This window comes from Camelus ferus, chromosome 21, assembly GCF_009834535.1.
Source record: "Camelus ferus isolate YT-003-E chromosome 21, BCGSAC_Cfer_1.0, whole genome shotgun sequence".
Classification (NCBI taxonomy): Eukaryota; Metazoa; Chordata; class Mammalia; order Artiodactyla; family Camelidae; genus Camelus; species Camelus ferus.
The window spans coordinates 21,895,636-21,915,894 of record NC_045716.1 but is presented as its reverse complement, the minus strand read 5'-3'; the positions used below and the strand labels follow the sequence as shown (position 1 = coordinate 21,915,894).

Sequence of the window (20,259 nt, the reverse complement as noted above, 5' to 3'; positions counted from 1 at the left end):
TGTTCTGTCTGTCTGCGGGCATGGACGAGCAGTGACTTTATGGCTGAGACTGTATCTTCAGCGTCCACTCGTTGATAGGCAGAGTTGCTCATGAAGATACATTCGGAAATGAAGTATAGAAGGAGCAGTATGGAGAAGGTCAGAAGAAAGGAATATCCCTAGGAGAGAAAAAGTAAAATGCAGGAAGTCCATGAATGAGAGTGGGGAAATAAAATCTCAAAAGCCATTTCCCATCTCTTCCATTGGTTCCCAATTCCTCGCCCTCCCGATCCTCAACGAGCTACAACCAGCGGCCGATTTTCCCGCCATTCGCAGGCAGCTCCGCCTCCTTGTCACACAGTGGGGTTGAAGTCCGTCAACTCTAGGCCACGCCCTCTCCGGGGCTCTGGTTGCGTTTCCCCTCCTCTAGCTACTCTTGAAGCACCGCCTCCACCAGCTAAGCCACGCCCACATCGGAGTTCCTCTGGTCGCAATGTTCGTTGGCCCCGCCCCCTCCCAGATTGGATGTGGGGCTGCCCCGCCTCCTCCTGCCCTGCCCAGACTTCGCGCGGTTCTCGCCAGGGGGCGCAGCGCAATCCGCCCGCCGCCCGCTGGCGAGTCTGTCGCACACACCCCCTCCGCCCCGCGCGCCGGCAGTTCCCAGTCGACTACGCCTCCGCTCCCAGCCCGCCGGGCTGCGCCGGCTCGGACTCCGGGGAGTCGGGGGTCCCGGATGGCCGCAGCAGGGTCTAGGAGGCCAAACGTGTAAGCTGACGGGAGTCATGGAGGCGGACCAGCGGCCAACCACTGGGGCCAGCGACGGGGCGACCCCTGGGCTGGAGGCGGCGCCTTCGGCTGCCCCGGCGCCTACGACCGCGGCCTCGGGTCCGATCCCCGGGTCCAGGCCCGGGCCCGAGCCCAAGAGGAGGCAGCTCGGGACTCTGCTCCAGCCCACGGTCAACAAGTTCTCCCTTCGCGTGTTCGGCAGCCACAAAGCAGTGGAAATCGAGCAGGAGCGGGTCAAGTCAGCGGGGGCCTGGATCATCCACCCCTACAGCGACTTCCGGTAATGGGGGTCTGGCAGGGAGGGCGGGGGACACAAATCCCACCCCCACGGGACGCGACATGGGGGCCGGGCCCGCCTTACCGTCCACAGATACTTCATTTCCGGCCCAGGGGTCCCCTGGTGGGCCAACAGAATCACTTCCCCCAACCTAGGCGGGGAATTCTTGGGCGAAGGATCCCCAGCCGGAGGTCCTCGGTGACTTCTCTGGCTGAGGAGCTGGGAGGGACAAGCAAACACCAGAGACCTGGATTTCCCCTTTTAGGAACCCGACACCCCACCTGGGCCACAGGGAATACTGGAGTTAGGGATCATTGTCTCCTCCAGTCCTGCTTGCTGGGGACCTTGGAGATAATGTCATGTTCCAAGGCTCGAGGTCAGCCGAGTGAGAAACCGAGGTCCGCTGTCTCCTACCGTTCCCATTCCCATCCCCAGCACCTGCTTAGTTCAGCAGGGCAGGCTACCAAGAAAAATAGGGTCGCTGGGGAGGGGAGAGGGGGTGTCCAGACAGCCGCTCCGATCTCTGTCCCTGGTGCTGAAGGCGGTATTCGGCGGGGCAGGGCCAGGACTCAGACCGACTGAGGCAGCAACGCCTGGGCACGGCCACCGCCCAGGTGACTACCAGAGAGAAGGGACGGAGAGTGGGGGTGGGGCCATTCCATAGTCCCCATCAGGCTGTACCTCTACATCAAGGTCGCTAGGGGAGGAGAGCAGCCCTGTCCTTGGAGGAAATGAAGGACAGCTTTTGGATGAGGCAAGGATGTGTGCAAAGCATCTAACCTGGGGAGTGAAATGAGTGGAAAGGATAAGGTGTGAATCAGAAGTCTGGAAGCACAATTGGAGACCTAGACATCATCTTCATCTACAGACATACACACTCCCAAAATGTTCCTCTTTCTCCCATTGTTCCTTCCACTCTTCTTTACTGCCTCATTCTCACCCTACTAGTGCACCTTTTCTAGTCTCCTGTGGATCTCCCTCCCTTCCCCCAATTTTACTCTCAGATGTATCTCCAGAAGCCATGTATCCCCATTTATTATTGTGCTTCTTCTCCATCCTCTCTCCAGCATCACTCGCCAGGCTTGTGACTGCCTGTGAGTCAGGCTGTGAAGATGCTCTATGGCTAGGCAAAGCCTCCTTTCCTCACCTCTCCCAACTCAGTACAGGATTTCCCCATTGGCTAGGAAGAATAGGAAGAGGAAGGTCAAGGATTTGTTGTTGATTGGAAGCACATGGTCTGAGGAGATTCCTGGAAGCCCAGACTTGGGGACCACCAAGCTTCTTTCAGGGGCTAAAAGGATTGATTTTGCAGTCAGAGTCAGAAGGGGCTGGGCCCTGGGTTGATGCTGCAATTAGGTGTGTCCTGGAATTGAAACCACCATAGCTAATTGGGACTCTCAGATTGTCCAGTAATCTCTGAATTAAGGCTCCACCTTGCTCCCTCCTGACCTCTTTCTGCAGCTTCCACCACAGTAGTGTGGCTCTCCCCTGCCCACATCCTTGGCTGGCTTCAGCCCGAGCCCAGTGGGCACAGGGAGGTTAGGGGAGGAAAGGAGTGCAGAGCTTCAAGCCTTGCTGCCTCAGGATCTGCTATGGAGTTTCTCTGTATGTGCAGCCTATCTGAGGTGCTGTGGAGGTGGGAAGGGGCATCTCTGAAGAGCTAGTTCAGATGGGAGGCAAGACAGACCACCCCCACCCTGGGACACAGATGAGCAGATCCCAGGAGAGAAACAGGAACCATGGGCCTGTTTTGGGGAGGAGGGATGGTGTGGGGAAGAGGGATGGTGTGGGGAAGGCTAGGAAGGGTGTGAAATCCTAGACTAGGAATGGGCAGAGAGCTGGAGATGGGAGAAGCAGCAACCTCTTCTGGGGATAAAGGGTGGGTGAGTCATAACACCAACCAGTGCTTGTACAGCACTGTCACATCCATTGTCTCAGCGAGTGTATTTTCAGCAACCCTGTGAAATCAGCACAGGGTATTTATCTTTTTTTAACTTAAAATATTTAATAATAGTGACATAGATTATACATATAGTAAAGATATTACATATACTATAAATCAAGAACATATATATGTATACACACTAGGGATATATATAGTAGAAGTATATATGTACATATATAGTAGATATATCTATAAGGTAACTATATATATATACACATATAATAGAGATACACACACACATATATATGTGTATGTGTATATATATATACATACACACTATATATTTGAAAGAATAATTGTAAAGCAAACTCCCATGTAACAACTGTCTATGTCAAAAGAGACTACATTGTGGGTACCCTGGAAGGCTCTCAAATTTTTTTCCCAAACCTGCTATTCTAACTTTTGTGGTACTCATTTCCTTACTTTATTTTATTTTTTTTCCTTACTTGACTTTATTTCCTTACTGACTTTAATTTCACTTTTCTGTGAACCCCTAAATAATGCAGTTTAGTTTTGCCTAGTTTTGAGTTTTGTACAAGTGGAATCATACAGTATGTATCCTTTTGTTTTTCAACATTAAATTTGTGACATTCATCTGTACTGTGGAATGTAGCTATAGTTGGGTGATTTCACAGTCGTATGGTATTCCAGAGCATGAATATATCACAGTGTATTTATCTACAGTATTTATCTTATTTGTCTACATTTTTCTACTCATGGACATTTGGATTGTTTCCAGATTTAATGTTGTCATTCTTGTATGTGTTTCCCGGGGCACACTGTTCCCTTGAATAGGTATATACCTAGGAATAGAACCGCTGGGTTGCAGAGAATGCAAATGTTTAACTTTACTAGATAGTTCCAAACTATTTTTCCAAATGATGGTCCCAATTTACACTCCAATTAACTGTAATGGTCATTCCATTGTTCAATATCCTTGCCTACTTTTAGCAGAGTCGGACTATCTGCCCTTAGCCTAGTGGCTGGTGAAATATCATGTGGTCTTATCTCCATCCCACCCCTACCTTAGGTTTTACTGGGACCTGATCATGCTCCTCCTGATGGTGGGGAATCTCATTGTGCTACCTGTGGGCATCACCTTCTTCAAGGAGGAGAACTCTCCGCCTTGGATTGTCTTCAATGTCCTCTCTGACACCTTCTTCTTGATGGATCTGGTGCTCAACTTCCGCACGGGCATCGTGGTAGAGGAGGGTGCTGAGATCCTGCTGGCACCGCGGGCCATCCGCACACGCTACCTGCGCACCTGGTTCCTGGTTGACCTCATCTCCTCTATTCCTGTGGATTACATCTTCCTGGTGGTAGAGCTGGAGCCACGACTGGACGCTGAGGTCTACAAAACAGCTCGGGCCCTGCGCATCGTGCGTTTCACCAAGATCCTCAGCCTGCTGCGGCTGCTCCGCCTCTCCCGCCTCATCCGCTACATACACCAGTGGGAGGAGGTGGGGTGGGGAGGTGGGCAGGGGGGCTCGCAGACTCCTCCAGACAGAGATATGGGTGGGGCTCCGGGTTACGCTATGGGGTGGGACTTCCAAGGGTGGGCTCACTCCAAAGTTGGTGGGGGAGAAGCAGGGACAGAATGTGGGTCCAGGGGATGGATCTCCGAGGTGAGAGGATGGTGGTGCAGGAGGGTGGTGCACAGCTGCCGGACAAACACTTGAGGGTAGTTGGACTCTGGGAGGAAGATGTAAGAGGGGAGTTAGGAATTACAGACTGTGCGAGAGGCTGGAGTTTCAGCTTCAAGGCTGTAGAGTTTAGTGGTTCAGAGTGTGGGCTCTGCAATTTCATTGCCTGTGGTCAGATCCCAGTTTTACTATTTACTATATAAGACTTGATTTCCTCTTCTATAAAATGAAAATGTTAAATATACTGACATTTGATAAAGTTATAAAGATTAAAGGAGTTAATACCTGTAAAGCACCTAGAACAATGCCTGGCATATAGTTAGTTCTCAGTAATTACCTATTATTATGGGAGGGGAAGAGGACTTTTGGCATTAATCCTTATATACACCCTGGGGACATTACACTGGGAACTGCCCTTTCTCCTCTTTCCCAGTTTACACTTGGGCAGCTTGTGCAGTAGACCTTTTTGAGTTTATGCTGTGACAATTTACTGTGTGATTTGGGGCACATGATTGGCATCAATTTTCCTATCTATAAGATGGGAGTAGTAACACAGCCTCCTTTGTATTAGCTATCTATGTGTGCTGTAAAGCTCTATACAAGTGAATAATAGCCACATTTTAAAAATTCATGGGGGCTGGGGCTAGACAGAAGTTTGAAGAGAGAATTTACAAGGCCAGGAATGGAGGACTGGCAGGGAGGGGTTCTTGTCCACAGCAGCCCCTCCTCGGACTTCTCAGATCTTTCACATGACCTATGACCTGGCCAGTGCTGTGGTTCGTATCTTCAACCTCATCGGGATGATGCTGCTGCTATGTCACTGGGATGGCTGTCTGCAGTTCCTGGTCCCCATGCTGCAGGACTTCCCTCCTGACTGCTGGGTCTCCATCAACCACATGGTGGTGAGCACTCCCCACAGCTCAGCCTCTCCTGGGCCTTCTAAGGGCTCTTCTGCCTGAGTAGGAGGGGTGAACACTGGGGGCAGGACGTGGGAGATGATGGAAGGATGACCAAGAGAGAAGACACGAGTGAGGAGGTGGGGAGGTGATGAGAAGGGAAAGAGGCCCAGAAAAAGTGTGTGTGTGTTAGAGGGAGTAGGCGGGGAAGGAAACCTAGGCAGAAACTGCAGGCTCTAAGCTGTAAAAGAGGTTCCTTCTGCCTCAGGGTCCCCCAGAACCAAACTTAAGTGCCTCCTGAGAGGCAGGTCTGAAGTAGAAGAGGGCAGGCTGAAGGACTGAGAGAGAGAGGAGGGGGCAGGAGGAAAATGAGGCTCTGAGGAGCCTATACCCAGCTCTGCATTACACTCTGCCCCCCAGAACCATTCATGGGGCCGCCAGTATTCCCACGCCCTGTTCAAGGCCATGAGCCACATGCTTTGCATTGGCTACGGGCAGCAGGCACCTGTAGGCATGCCCGACGTCTGGCTCACCATGCTCAGCATGATCGTGGGTGCTACCTGCTACGCCATGTTCATCGGCCATGCCACCGCCCTCATCCAGTCCCTGGACTCTTCCCGGCGTCAATACCAGGAGAAGGTCAGCAGGGGCAGGAGAAGGAAGGGGTGGGCATGGAGGGGTGCTGGAGGCTGGGTAGCTCAACTTGGAGCCTAATCTGATGCATGCACCTGTTGGAGCTCTGTGTCCTTCCTTATCCCATGTCCATGTGTTCCATGTATGTACCTTTTCCTTGTTTGGACCTGTGCTCCTGTCCTTGGACCCCTCCTCTGCCCACATCTGTGTTTTCCTGTAAGTGTGCTATGTGTCCTTCCTGTATCTACCATTGTCATATGTCCTGCCTCCATGTTTCAACCCTCTGGATTTGGCCCGTGTCTGTGACATGCCCCCCCACAACAAACACTGTTCTGGCCCCACATCTATCTCTGTCCTCTTGCTTCCTGGCCTCCGGCTGGCTCTCCAGTACAAGCAGGTGGAGCAGTATATGTCCTTCCACAAGCTGCCAGCTGACACACGGCAGCGCATCCATGAGTACTACGAGCACCGCTACCAGGGCAAGATGTTCGATGAAGAAAGCATCCTAGGCGAGCTGAGTGAACCACTTCGGGAGGTGGGACTTCGGGTTGGGTCCTGGAGGGGGGAGCTCTTCGAGGGCCTGGGCTTCTGGGATGCCATCTGGGTTAGGGGCTATTGGTCAGCAGATGCATCTACAGGGAGTGGGGCCTGCAGAGGGCCCCATGGGAGGTCAGGCCTTTGGGGGACTTTTCGGGGTTAGGGTCTTTCTTGAAGATCTTATGGGGTGCAGTATACATGGGCAAGGGCTGCAGGGATCTCTGGGGGGAGTGATCCTGTGAGAGCTCATGGGAGAGCTCTGAAGGCAGGAGTTTAGAGATGGTCCCTGGCTCACTGAAGCATCCCCATCCTTTGGCAGACCATGACCCCAGGGGTGGGGCTTCTGGGGACAGATGAGCTGATGGGGGCACCTCGGGGCAGGGGGCACAGACTGCCTGACAGGCCCCTCCCCTGGACAGGAGATCATTAACTTCACCTGCCGGGGCCTCGTGGCCCACATGCCGCTGTTCGCCCATGCCGACCCCAGCTTCGTCACGGCCGTGCTCACCAAGCTGCGCTTTGAGGTCTTCCAGCCGGGGGACCTCGTGGTGCGTGAGGGCTCCGTGGGCAGGAAGATGTACTTCATCCAGCATGGGCTGCTCAGTGTGCTGGCACGTGGCGCCCGGGACACTCGCCTCACTGATGGATCCTACTTTGGGGGTCAGCAGGCCTCAGGGAGAGAGGGGGGTTCTGGAGCAGAGGACACAGGGCAACTTCTCCCCTGGATCAGGGTCCTCACCTGGCTACGCTGCAGGATCATAGAGTTCCAACCTCTCCCCAGGTCTATTCAATCAGAAACTCTGGGGCTGGCACCTGGAGCTCTGTATTTTTAAGACGCTTCCTAAGAGATTCCAATGCACAGCCAGGTTGAAAATTACTGGGCCAGTGGGCCTTTTAGAACCCTTAAGTAGCAAAATCTGAGTATCCCCTGAGATGAGGGAAAGATAGAAATTAAGCAGTGCTGTCCCAGGGGCTTAAGCTTTGTGGCTTCCTGGTGGTAGGAATCAGAGACCCAGCTTGCGGCAGTGGGAACAGTTCTGCCAGCTGCTGCCCAGAGTGATTTGAGGCTTTTACAATCTTTCAGTCTCCAAATCACCCACCACCTTCCAGCATCCCCATCATGTTGCCTTTTGCCCTTTAGCACTGCTTTTCTCTTTCTGGGCTGCCGTTGGTGTTCATTCAAAGGGGTAGGAGGGGAGGGTCCACAGAGGGTGCTGCCCCAGGCCTACCTCTGGGGCTGGGGTTTGGGAATTAATGTGGAGTGAACTAACTAGGAGTCTGGAGGCCAGCAACACCTGCCTGTTTATCAGCTTTAATTTGAACAGAGTGAGAAGGACAGTAATTGTTTTAGTCTGGAGAGCAACCGTGCTTGGAGCATTTAGGACCCCGGGTGGGTGTGTAATCATTAGGTTCTCCCATCTGGGGAGGAGCCTGAGGAAGCTGGGTCAGCTGCTGAAGGCCTCCTCCCAACTTCGGCAGAGATCTGTCTGCTGACTCGGGGCCGTCGCACAGCCAGCGTGCGAGCTGACACCTACTGCCGCCTCTACTCACTCAGCGTGGATCATTTCAACGCTGTACTGGAGGAGTTCCCCATGATGCGCCGGGCCTTCGAGACAGTGGCCATGGATCGGCTGCGCCGCATCGGTGAGGCCTGTCCACCCTGTCTTCTCTGGGTTCAGCCTGTGCCCTCACCCATCTCCATAGCAAGGAGTCCCCAGCCTCTCAGTGCTCTAGTGCCCCGGCCCACCTTAGTCCCAGCAAATGCCCCCCATGGGACTTATATGGCTCACTGTCCTTATCACTCAGCATCTCCTACCCCTGGAGGTATCACCTCAGTTCCCATGCCTTGACTCCTTTCCTGAGTACCAGTCCCTGATCCTCACCATCTCAGATACATATCCTCATCCTCTGACCCTCTTTCTCCAACCCCCATCTACCCAATCTCCTTCTCCATACTCTTGACCCCCATCCGCTACCTTCACCCATCTATCATCCCTTGACTCCATCTTGTTATCTTCATACTCTTTGATATCCAACCTTCAACCTTGGATTCCTTTCCTATCCTTAACTCCTTCCCCTGGGACACTTTCTAGGTAAGAAGAATTCCATACTGCAGCGGAAGCGCTCTGAGCCAAGTCCGGGCAGCAGTGGGGGAATCATGGAGCAGCACTTGGTGCAGCACGACAGGGATATGGCTCGGGGTGTTCGGGGCCTCGCCCCAGGTACGGGAGCTCGGCTCAGCGGAAAGCCAGTGCTGTGGGAGCCACTAGTGCACGCACCCCTGCAAGCAGCCGCCGTGACCTCCAATGTGGCCATTGCCCTGACTCACCAGCGAGGCCCTCTACCCCTCTCCCCTGACTCTCCAGTCACCCTACTTGCTCGCTCTGCTCGAAGATCAGCAGGAGCAGCCTCCCCAGCCTCCCCACTGGTGCCTGTCCGTGCTGGCCCTCTGCTGGCCCGGGGGCCATGGGCATCCACCTCCCGCCTGCCGGCCCCAGCTGCCCGAACCCTCCACGCCAGCCTGTCCCGGGCCGGGCGCTCCCAGGTGTCCCTGCTGGGCCCCCCCCCAGGAGGAGGTGGACGGAGACTAGGACCTCGGGGCCGCCCACTCTCAGCCTCCCAACCCTCTCTGCCTCAGCGGGCAGCAGGTGATGGCTCTCCTGGGCGTAAAGGCTCAGGAAGTGAACGTGTACCCCCCTCAGGGCTCCTGGCCAAGCCTCCAGGGACAGCCCAGCCCCCCAGGCCATCAGTGCCTGAGCCAGCCACCCCCCGGGGTCCCCAGCTCTCTGCCAATATGTGAAATCTTTGGGTAAGCTCTCAGGTGCAATAGCATACACCTGAGGGCAGACACCTCTTGGGGACACCTGAAACACTGCCCTATGGGACTATCTCCCCTTACTACCAAGAAGATGGTCTCCATCCTCAGCTCAGGCGCCCTGCAGCCTGTCTGACATCCTCCTAATCCATTCACCCATTCATCAAACATACTGAGCGCCTACCATGTTCAAGGCACTGTGCCAGGCACTGTATGTCTCCACTGCCAAGTAAATGTGACTCTAAGCCCTCTGATGAGGGTATTCCCCTGGCCACTGTCCTGCCAGGTGCAGGCCCAGGCCCATGATCCCATCTTACTAAGCACAAGTACTTGCCACCGCCATCACTGCCAAGTAACTAGATGTCTCTGTTTTCCTGCCCATGACCTTGCAGGTTCTGCCTGGCATGGTTATCTTCCTGTCCTACTTGCATAGCTGGGCATTGCCAATTACCTGTGCCCCATTACTGTCAACAAACGTCTAGGGTTCCCAATGTGGACATCAAGCTTTACTACCATGCGTGGACCCTCCCTTCTATGTCCCAAGTGGGAACACCCATCTCCTTCCAAGTTCCCTGCCCTCTTTGTCACTGTGGTAGAATTGCCTTTTTGTAACTGTGAGCCATCTCCTCCCTGTGCCCCTGTCCCAGTGGTGTCCCCCTTGAAGGTAAGGGATTGTTGACACTCCCTCATTTAGTGTGCCAGCCTAGATCCCCCCAGGTGGAGGGCAAGTGGCTGAATTCTTAGATACCAGTTTTTCTTTCTTCCCTCGTTTCCTTATTTATTTATTCTTATTTATTCAGTCATTTAATAATTGTATTTATTCATTCATTTGCTAATTTTATTTATTATCAGTTCATTTTATTCACCCATTCCTGTATCTATCCCTCCCCTCCCCTCCTGGCAGGGAGTTAGGAATGGGCAGGGCCCCTCCGTGCCAGCTCTTGCGGTCCTTGCCCAACTCCCACCCGCAGCAATACCTGAACCCTCTGTCTAGGTAGGGGCAGAAAGGGCCGCCTGAGGGGGGCAGGAGGACTGTTCTTTACGGTTTTGTTTTTTTTTTTCCCTACTGAGTTTGCTCTGGGTACAGGTACAAGGGGAGGGCCTGAGGTATGCAAGCCTGGGGAAGGGCAGACTAACCAGTACCACTGCCTTCTCAGGGACAAGAGAAATCCCTCACCCTGTCCCTCTGTCCCCACGCCTACTCTACAGCATCAAAGAATGTAGGGCCAGGACCCTAAATCTCCTTTTCTTTGAGATGGGGAGTTCTGGGGTTCTGAGTGTGTGGGAGAAGTTTTATATTGCTTCCAAAGAGCTTGGTTTAAAAAGAAACTAGAGACACTCATCTTGGCTCCTGGTTTGTGTGTGGGAACAAAGTGGGCATGAAGAAGTTTTGGGGTGCAGGAGGAGGCAGCGGGGCCTATAACCCAGTAAGGCATGAGGTGGGTATGAGAACATCCAGGGAGCAGCCTGCAAGCCTAGAAGTGGTAATGACAGTGACAAGATGAGCCCACATGGCTCTCAATGCTCCCCAGCATTCATCTAGCCTAGGTCGGTGCTTTGATGTCACCAGTTGTCACAACGAAGGAAGAGGTGGCACTTTCCTCAGGAGATTCCGGAGTATCCTGAGGGCCACATATGAGAACATCAAACTACATGGATATGAAATATCTTTAAAACAGATTTTGGGGAGACTGTGGACATGATTGTCCTGTTCCCCTCTCCTCCACCCCCAGGTGTGGGAAGCCTAGTGGAATAGAATTAATCAGTCAAGCTGGGATTAAAGGCTCAGAGCATCTTAGGGACCAGTTGAGAGCATTGGGTTCAGGGATTGGTGCCGCTGAATGGCCAGTGCTTAATTGGATACAGGCTTTCAAGGCATGTCTGAAATGGAGAAGGGGAGGGAGCACCCTGGAAGTGGGGTAGATGGCAGATGTGGCCTCTCAGGGAGGATTGGGAGTAAAGAAGACTTAGAGGTGGAGGAGGGGTGTGGGGTGGCGGAAGCAGAGAGGAGGGGCGGGTCTGGGGCTGGCTCTGTCAGAGGAGGGGGAAGCCTCAGGTTATGCTCAGCACTCGCATGATGTTGGTATAGCCAGAGCCTGGTCGCCAGCCTGTCACCACAATCACCAGGTCCCCAGAACGGAGGAAGCCACGGAGCTTTCCTGGGAGGAGGAAGGGGAGAAGATAATAACCAGCCATTGAGGGACCCAGGTCAGCCCTGTAATGAGAACCAGCTACCACCCTTCACCTCCCCAAGGCCACTCAGTAGGGAATGGGGCCTGGGACAAACTGTATAGTGTGTCCCACAGGTGGCACCACAGGGAATGTGACCACTGCAGTATATCAGCGCTGCAGGTGTGCCCCTGGAGTGGCGTGGGGTGTGTTGCCAAGGAGCAAGTCTGTCCACCTGTATTGCTATGCTGATAGAAGCGGTGGGGTATGAGCATAGCCAACTGTAAATTCGATTTTAGTTGCTGCTGCAGGGGACTTGGTCCCCCTTTCTCTTCTCACGTCTTGCTCCTTGTGTCATGCCTGGCTCTAGCCACCTGGTGCGGGCAGCAGCTGCACCGACTTTTTAGGGATGGACCTTAGAGGGCCTCTTCCTCTGCCCTTCTCCCTCAGCATGCCCCCCCCCCCTTGGAGGCCCAAATAGCTGAGTCCTAGTGAACCTCACAGAGAAAATCTGGGACCAAAGGAGAGAGGCAAGGCCCTCTGGGTGAGTGTGGGAACTGGGGTTGGGGGACTCATGATATAAATCCAGGGGTGGGCAGGAAGGAAGTCTAGGTGGCTCACCACTTTCAATGCCAAATTGGACCCGGCGATCCACATCGTCTGCCCAGATGGCCTCTGGAGGTTCACGGTAGAGCACAGGGAAGACTCCTCGGCATAGGTGGGCCTGGCGGGCAGCCTGGGCAGAGCGGGTGACAGCAATGACTGCTGCCTGAGGTCGGTACCGAGACAGAAGCTGTGCTGAACTGAAGGAGGCAGAGAAGGTCAGACCAGAACAGTGAGTGTTAGGTTCTAGTTCCAAGTGCTACCAATAAGTTGTGTGACCCTGGGTAAATCATATTTATCTGGGCTTTGGTTTTCTCACCTGTAAAATGGGTATAAGAATACCTGCCTTTCTTACCACATAAGGAAGATACGAAATGATAAAAAATATATCATCAAATGAGATATTAAGGAGAAACCTCTTTGAAAAACAGAACCCTTCTGGGAATGTACCTTTATATAGTACTTAACATACAAATGTCTCTTGTTAATCCTCACAACCCCATGAGCAAGTGGAGGAGGCTTATAGAGCCTGGGTGACTTACCCAAGGTGTCACAGCTGAGTTTCAGAGCAATGACTTGAACTCAGACTTTCTGGGCCCTTCTGCAACACCTCAACATTATAAGGCTTTGTGGGCTAAATGCAGAGGCCCTGCCTCTCAGACTTAGAAGCTCAAATGACCTGGAAGCCAATGCACTCACTGATGCCACCTTCCCCTTCCAACCCCTTGGGGCTCACAGTCACAATTCCTGGTGTGCTCCAAGATCTGCCTCTCCTGGCCTCTAGCTCCCATAGCTGTCTCTCCTCTTGCCCCTGAATGATTCCTGATGATGAGATAAAACCCAAGCCTGGGGCCCACCCTAGTCTGCCCCTGACCCAAAGCCCTGTCTTGGTGTTCCCCGTGTCCCCCTCACCGGCCAGTTGTGGTCAGCACGATGATGGCAGAGGCACAGCACTTGAAGGCAGCCTCCACAGCGCCAATAGCGGTGACCTCTGTGGGATCCCGGCTCAGCGGTGCCGCCCGGCGCAGCTCCTCAAAGAGCTGCCGGTGGTACACTGCAGCCTCTGCCTCCCGGGCAATCTGTGGGCACCAGGAGGTCAGGCTGGGCAGGGGTATTGGGACCTGGAAGGGGTTTTGGTTTTCCAGCCCATTTGCCTTGCATCCTGAGCTCCTACCGCATGCTGCATCTTTACAGCCTCCACAGGAAAGTTGCCCTTGGCAGTCTCCCCCGACAGCATGATGCAGTCTGCTCCATCCAGCACGGCGTTGGCCACATCACTTGTCTCTGCCCGAGTTGGCCGAGGCTTAGTGATCATGCTCTCCAACATCTGGGGGAACATCTGGACGTCAGAGCTGTAGGAGCCATACTCTGACTGGGGACCCTGCCCCAAACTACTGCTCTGACATCCACACTCTCTGAGGGTCCTGAAAGCTAGGGTCACAGTCACAAAATGTGTGATCCTGGCTGTTCTATTTCCTCATCTGAAAATGGGGGGGGGGGTCACAGCATCTCTTCCTAGCTTTGTTATTTGAGGGTCAAGCACTGGACAGCAAAATGTGTTAGAGACCTAAGGTGTTGGTATTCACCCTCAGGTATCCCCAGACCCACAGAGTGCCCTGCCGCAAGGGCTCACTCCAGACCTGTGTAGCACAGACGACAGGCTTGCCCGCCAAGTTGCAACGGCCAATCATCATCTTCTGAGCCAGGAAAACCTTCTCCGCTGGGATCTCAATGCCCAGGTCACCCCGTGCAACCATAATGCCATCGCTCACTTCCAGGATTTCATCAAACCTGGGCAGTTGGGGGAGTTAGGGCTGTGGAAGAGCCAGAAGATGCCAGGGAGAGGCAGGCAGGAGAAGAAGAGGGGCAATGGGGATGGTTAGGACCTGATGGGGACAAAGACCAAGACTCACTTCTTGACGCCTTCATGGTTCTCAATTTTGCTAATGATCTTGATGCCCTGTCCTTCCGGCCCCAGAGCAGCCCTGACGGCAGCCACGTCGCTGGCATTCCGCACAAAGGAGGCAAAGATGATGTCCACGCCATGTTCCACCCCGAAGCGCAGGTCCTGGACATCTTGCTCAGACAGCCCGGGCAGGTCCACTTGGGTGCCCGGCAAGTTCACGCCCTTCCGGCTGCCCAGGACACCGCCATTTTCCACTTGGGTCTCTAGCCACTCTGGACCTGCGAACATGGATAAAGCCGGCCGAGGTCAGGGGTGAGGCCGGGGGCATAGCCACGGCAGCGGGAACACGTGACTTGGACCCTCAAGAGAGCGGAATGATGTCCTATTCATTTCTTCGCCCTCGGCCTGGACTCTGCACCGAATAGGCACAGGGAGGAAGTATGGGGAAGAAACGACTAACCCGCCAGTCCAGCCCCAACCCAGGGTGAGCCCAGGAGTCTGCATGCCGGGGGCTCGTGGGGCGGTGGCCAGGGGAAGGTGTGGTGGGTCTAAAGGGCGAATGCGGGAGCCAAAAGGAGGAAAGTGCGCTCACTGCGCACAGCCAGGGCGGGAGGCGCATCCGCACCGATTTTCTTGACCACTAGGGAGATGAGCCCGTCGTCAATGTAGATGCGGCCCCCCACCGGCACGACCCGGACGATATTGGGGTAGTCCACCCACACGGTGTTCGCGTCCCCCCGCGTCCGGAACTCCAGGTCCACGGTCACTAGCACCTGGGAGCCCTTCACTAGCTGCACTTCCGACGCCGGGCCCTAGGGGCGGGGCCAGAGGAGCACTGAGTTCTGCCCGCGGCGGTACGGGGCCGGCCCCCTCCCCATGCTCCGCCCTTTGGGCAACTGCCTCCGCGCCGCGCCGCCCCCTTCTCGGTCCCCGGGACAGGTCGGGTCCCAGGTCGCCTCTCACCCCCTGCAGGATCCCAGTGCGTATCTCCGGTCCCTTGGTGTCCAGAGCTATGGCCACGGGTCGGTAGCTGAACGGGGAAGTTGCAAAGCTCTCCACCGCCTCCCGGATGTTGGCGATGGACTCAGCGTGGTACTGGGGACAGGAAAAGAGCGAGGATTTCAGGGGAAAGTGGCCAGGATCCTGGGGCATCCTCTAACCCCGCCTGCCTCCCTGCGGTCCCTCCCTGAACCTCGTGGGAGCCGTGGGAGAAGTTGAGTCGCGCAATGTTCATCCCGGCCTTGATCATCTCCTTGAGGCGCTCCACGGAGCGAGATGCCGGCCCTGGAACCACAGATCCCCACTCAGACAACTTTCTCCCCAAACCTGAGGGACAGCCCGCACCTATCACCACCGTCAGAAACGCCCCAGGCGGCAGAAGTCCTGTTACCTGCCCTTTGTTCCCTGATGCCACCCCAGCTCACAGGTCAGAAATTCCTTTTCCCCCTCTGGCTCACACCCGCTTCCTTGGACTGTGAGGTCCTAGAGGAACAGCCTCAGCCCAGCCTGAGGTACCTGTGTTGGCAGTGATGTTAAGTGCTGCAGTGTGGAGGTAACCCCAGCCTATGAGGGGAGTAGGGCAGGGAATGGGTGCCAGGTGAGGACTACTGGGGTACTGGGCTTTAGAGCTGAGAGGCCTCATACTGGACTGAGGAGAGTTGAGTTCTGCCCCATCCCTGTTCTGCTCATAAGACAGCTGTGTAGCTGAGAGCCAGTTGATTAACCTCTCCAGTTCCTACCTAAAGGCAGTTCTCCCACTTGTGCACTGGGGCTCCTTCCCACCTGCTCAAAATCATAGATTCAGCCATTCCCCCATCCTCTATGTCATCAGTGTTTTCCTTTTTTATTGGATCATTCCCATCAGCATGTAAACTTGCTGTTATTTCTTTCATCCAAACAATAATAATAATAAATTATCCTAATCCCAGTTCCCCATCCAGCTACAGTCCTATTCCTTTGCTCACCTTCCCAGCAAAACTCCTTGCAAGAGTTATTTGTATTTGCTGCTTCCAGTTCCCCTCCCTGCACACTCCCTTGTCCCCGCTCTAGTCAGGCATTGGCCCCCAACTCTCCACTACATCTGTTCTTGTCAAGGTCACCAAGAACCTCTGTGTTGTTGCTAAAATCTAATGGTCAATTCTCAGTCCACATCTTAGCTGGCCCATCAGCAAGCAGCATTTGACACACGACCTTGATGTACCTTCTTTTGCTTGCCCTTTAGGACACTGCCCTCTCTTGGTTTACTCCTACCTCACTGGCTGCTCCTTCTCAGCATCTCTTGCGCCTTACTTAACATTAGATGCCCGTTTTCTTCTCTGTCATTTTCACCTTCACTCCCTTGGTGGTCTCAACTAGTCTTATGGCTTTGAATGCCATCCATATGCCGACAACTCCCAAATGTATACCTCCCATTCAGACTGCTTTCCCAAACCCCGAGTTGTGTATCTGATTGCCTACTCTGTCCCACACTTACATGTCTAATGTGCATCTCAAACTCCACATGCCCCAAACTGAACTGATCTCTCCCATAAACCTTTCCACTACAGTCTTTTCTGCTCAGTTGATAATGCATTCTTCTAATTTCTGACACCAAAACCCTGGGAGTAATCCTTCTTTTTCATCCTCGCCTCCACCCCATAGCCAATCTGTCAGGTTCTGTTGGCTCTACCTTCAAAGTACATTCAGTCTTATCACTTCTCACCGCCTCCACTGCCACCACCTGGTCTAAGGCAGAAACACTACGTGAGCAGCTTCTGCCCTGGCCCCCACCCCCAGTCTATTTTCAGTACAGCAGCCGTGGTAGTTCTGTTAAGGCATAAGTAACAGCATGTCATTCCCCCAACTCAAAACTCTACAGCAGCTTGCCCTCCTCCAGCCTCTTCATTTCTGCCGTTCTTCCCCTTGATGGTTTCCAGCCTCCTTGACTTAGGGCCTTGGTGCTGGCTATTCCCTTTGCCTAGTACTCTCTTCTCCTAGACATCTGCCTGGCTCATTCTCTCATCTCCTCTAAGTCTTCGCTCACGTCTCATTTTCTCAACAATGGCTACCGTGACTCCCTAATAGGACTGCAACCTCCTTTCTGCCTTTGCATCCTGGTACTCTTTACCATGCTGGACTTTTCTTTTTTCCATAGTACTTATCACTTTCTAACATGCTAAGTAATTTACTTATTTTAAAAATAATTTATTAAATTTATTATTTATTGTTCCATCCAGCTAGATTGTCAACTCCCCAAGGGTAGGGATCTTTGTTTATTTCACTCATTTACTCCCAGGGTCCAGAAGCTGTCTACCTTCAACAAATATTTGTTGAATGAATGACTCAGTCAAACAGGGAGAAGTCTCAAAGGAGACAAAAGATGAGGAAGCACCTTGAGAAACACCCAAGAGGCCCTGTGATGCTGTAGGGGGAAAGAGGGTGCTCACCGATGGTGGCAATGATGCTGGTACTGCGAGCGGCCATGGGCTCGGAGTCGATGTCCAGCAGGCAGAGGTGTTCCAGGAAGGTGTCTGCCATGGCTGCCGGCAGCTGCTGCCGCTGGAAGAAGGCAATGCCCAGCTTCCTGGGTCAGCTGGGCCACGCTGGCCCGCCGCAGGTACCCTGCTGGCCCTGCAGTGGAAGGGGGTTTCGTGGGCACTTGCCTCTCCTCCCCCTCCTTTCAGCTCAGTGTACCCTCTATTCCTTCCCTTAGCTCTCCAGTGCTTGTTGAGTCCTGCTAACGAGCTGGGCGTCATGCAGACATGATCTTATTTAGTCACAACTACTGTTAATGCTCTGTAATTACCCCCACTTTTTAGGTAAAGAAACAGAAGCTGAGAAAGTTTAAATAAATTGCCTAAGGTCATACAGCTATTAAGATGGGATTCACATCCAGGTCTAACTCTAGGCTCAAGTTCTTGACCACCCAGCTGTCTGATCCCTCAGAATCCCAGACTGCTTGTTCTTTAGCTGCTGACTTCCTTCAGTGTCAGCCCCCCTTGATATCTAGTTCACAGTGGCCCCTCATTTCCAGGCCCAGAATCACCCAGTTCTCTCTCATATGGTCCCCGTTTTCTTCCTTCCAACCCCAAGTGATTAGCTGGCCTCCCCACCACTTCCTGGGAGTTTCCTCAGCCCCTTCAATTCTACTCTAAGTCTTGGAGTCCCTGTAGCTTTACCCAGCCCTGGCCCAGAGGAAGAGGATCCCCACTTCCAGCCGCACCCTCCATGCCACTGCACAGCTGTCTGTCTCTGGGAGTCGGCTCCATGCTCTCAGGCTGTCAGTGGCATGAGGCCCTGCTGGGCTGGGGATCAGTTCTGCATACTGGTTAAAGTGTCACCAGCCTCTCCCCTGTCACTGGAGGCCCTGTGCACCAGGGGCCAGAGTCCAGGCACCACGGGAGTACCCCGTGGCTCCCAGGCTGCAAGCTCCCCTTTGCCCTGCCTACTGAGGCCTGGAGAAGGGGCCTGGACCAAGGACCATAAATGAACACAGAGGAGACTCCAATGAACACAGATCTCCCCCAAATGCCTCCTCACCAGCAGCAGATTTGGATCATTTGTACCCTACATCCCCCACTCCTGATTCCCACCCTTACTTCCCCCTTCTCTCCATCTGTTGCTCCTTCTTACCTCCTGGAGCCCCAGTCAGGATGGACTTTGCTAAATCTCTCTGAGACTTAGAGAGCCAAAGCCCCTGGGGTTGCATGTCCTCCTGCACTGACATGCTTCCAAAACGTGGAGCTGGGGCTGCCCAGACTGTGGAGAGAGAGGGAGAGGATAACAGAACTGCTGGTCTTATCGAAGGGAGCCAGAGAAAAGGGGCACACCCAGCAGGCCGCCCCTGTCCCCACACAGAGTCCCGCCCCCAGACTTGTTGGCTCCTTTCCCCTATCTTCTGGCCTTCTCCCTTTCTCATCCATTTTTCCTGATAAATTTTCAATCCATTCACACTGTCTGATCATCAACCTAAATAAAGATTTTTTTTTTTTTTTTTTTTTTGCCAGTGATATGGTTCCTTTTTCTTTGTACTTTACTGAAGTTAGCTCTAGGTAAATTTAGGAAGCAGGGGACCTAGGGTAGGAACTGGAACCTGGAGAAAGAGGATGGAGAGCATTTAAATTTGGGGGGGGGTAGTTAGGTTTATTTATTTAATGGAGGTACTGGGGATTGAACCCAGGACCTTTTGCATGCTAACCACGAACTATACCACTGAGCTATACCCTCACCTCCCCTACCCCGAGGATGGGGAGCATTTTGATCCTGTGGTGGGATCCTCTGGAAGGGCTCTGATGGCATCCCTGTCATTATCACATTGGCTACCATTTGCTCCTTGACCATCTCTAATATTTACTGAGCACCTACTGTGTACCAGGTACTGAGGACACAGTGATGAGCAACACAGATAGAGCCTGTGCCCTTCAATGGAATTTATAGTTGGGTGAGGAGACAGACTACAAACAAGTGTCAAACAAATAAGTCTATAACTACATCCTTTGTGAGCACTATGAAGGAATCGACCGATCAGGCTGCTGGAATAGAGAAGCCAGAGAGGAGAAGAGGGGGACATGTATTTTAGATGAGGTGGTTGGGGAAAGCCTCTTTGAAATCATCACATTTACACTGGGATTTGAAGGAGGAGAAGGAACCCGCGGGGACAATTTGGAGCAAGGAGTTTTCTGTGGGGTTAGAAATAATGTACGCCAAGGCTTGAGGAAGGAAAGAGCCTGGTGCTAAAGAGAGGGAAAGCTGCATCGAGGCCATGAGCCTGGAGTGGAGGAGCGTGGTCCCTGGTGAAGTTGGAGACCAGAGAACGACCTTGAAGGGTAGGGGCTCACGGGGCATGCAGGGGGCAATGTGTGACAGCCAACTGATGCTTTGGAGCCCTCTGGCTGGGTGGGGGAGACAAGATTGTTGGCACAGGAAGACCAGTGAGGGGTTTTAGGACTAATCTAGGCGGGAGGGGGTGGACTAGCGTCATGGCAGTGAAGATGGAGAGAGGGAGACATATCTAAGATGTATTTTGGAGCAGCAGAAGGGATGGAATGATGGAGAGATGTGGGGAGAGAAAGAGGGAGCCTCCCAACCCCGA

The 20,259-nt window shown here is 53.5% G+C and overlaps 2 protein-coding genes across 2 annotated transcripts; one reads left to right on the top strand and one right to left on the bottom strand.

The window, feature by feature from the left end:
• The first annotated feature begins 473 nt into the window (after positions 1-473).
• On the top strand, positions 474-10,737 carry HCN3 (hyperpolarization activated cyclic nucleotide gated potassium channel 3). Its single transcript, XM_006172694.3, has 8 exons — positions 474-1,045; positions 4,018-4,447; positions 5,371-5,532; positions 5,947-6,165; positions 6,548-6,694; positions 7,116-7,356; positions 8,176-8,340; positions 8,790-10,737. The coding sequence occupies exons 1-8, from the start codon at positions 762-764 to the stop codon at positions 9,494-9,496; spliced, it is 2,355 nt and encodes a 784-aa protein (XP_006172756.2). The 5' UTR covers positions 474-761; the 3' UTR covers positions 9,497-10,737.
• Positions 10,562-18,823, bottom strand: PKLR (pyruvate kinase L/R). Its single transcript, XM_006172686.3, is given in 12 exon segments — positions 10,562-11,670; positions 12,302-12,483; positions 13,196-13,362; positions 13,458-13,610; positions 13,924-14,074; positions 14,197-14,467; positions 14,815-15,001; positions 15,153-15,284; positions 15,382-15,473; positions 17,615-17,747; positions 17,749-17,798; positions 18,391-18,823. Coding segments are annotated over 12 exon segments (1,671 nt in total). The 5' UTR covers positions 18,437-18,823; the 3' UTR covers positions 10,562-11,563.
• Positions 18,824-20,259: the final 1,436 nt, after the last annotated feature.

Excerpts from the sequence above, each read along its gene's own strand:
- HCN3 (XM_006172694.3), top strand. The coding sequence starts at position 762 with ATGGAGGCGGACCAGCGGCCAACCACTGGGGCCAGCGACGGGGCGACC. Across the intron at positions 1,046-4,017 it reads CACCCCTACAGCGACTTCCG|GTTTTACTGGGACCTGATCA; the intron begins GTAATGGGGGTC and ends CCCCTACCTTAG. Across the intron at positions 7,357-8,175 it reads TGATGGATCCTACTTTGGGG|AGATCTGTCTGCTGACTCGG; the intron begins GTCAGCAGGCCT and ends CAACTTCGGCAG.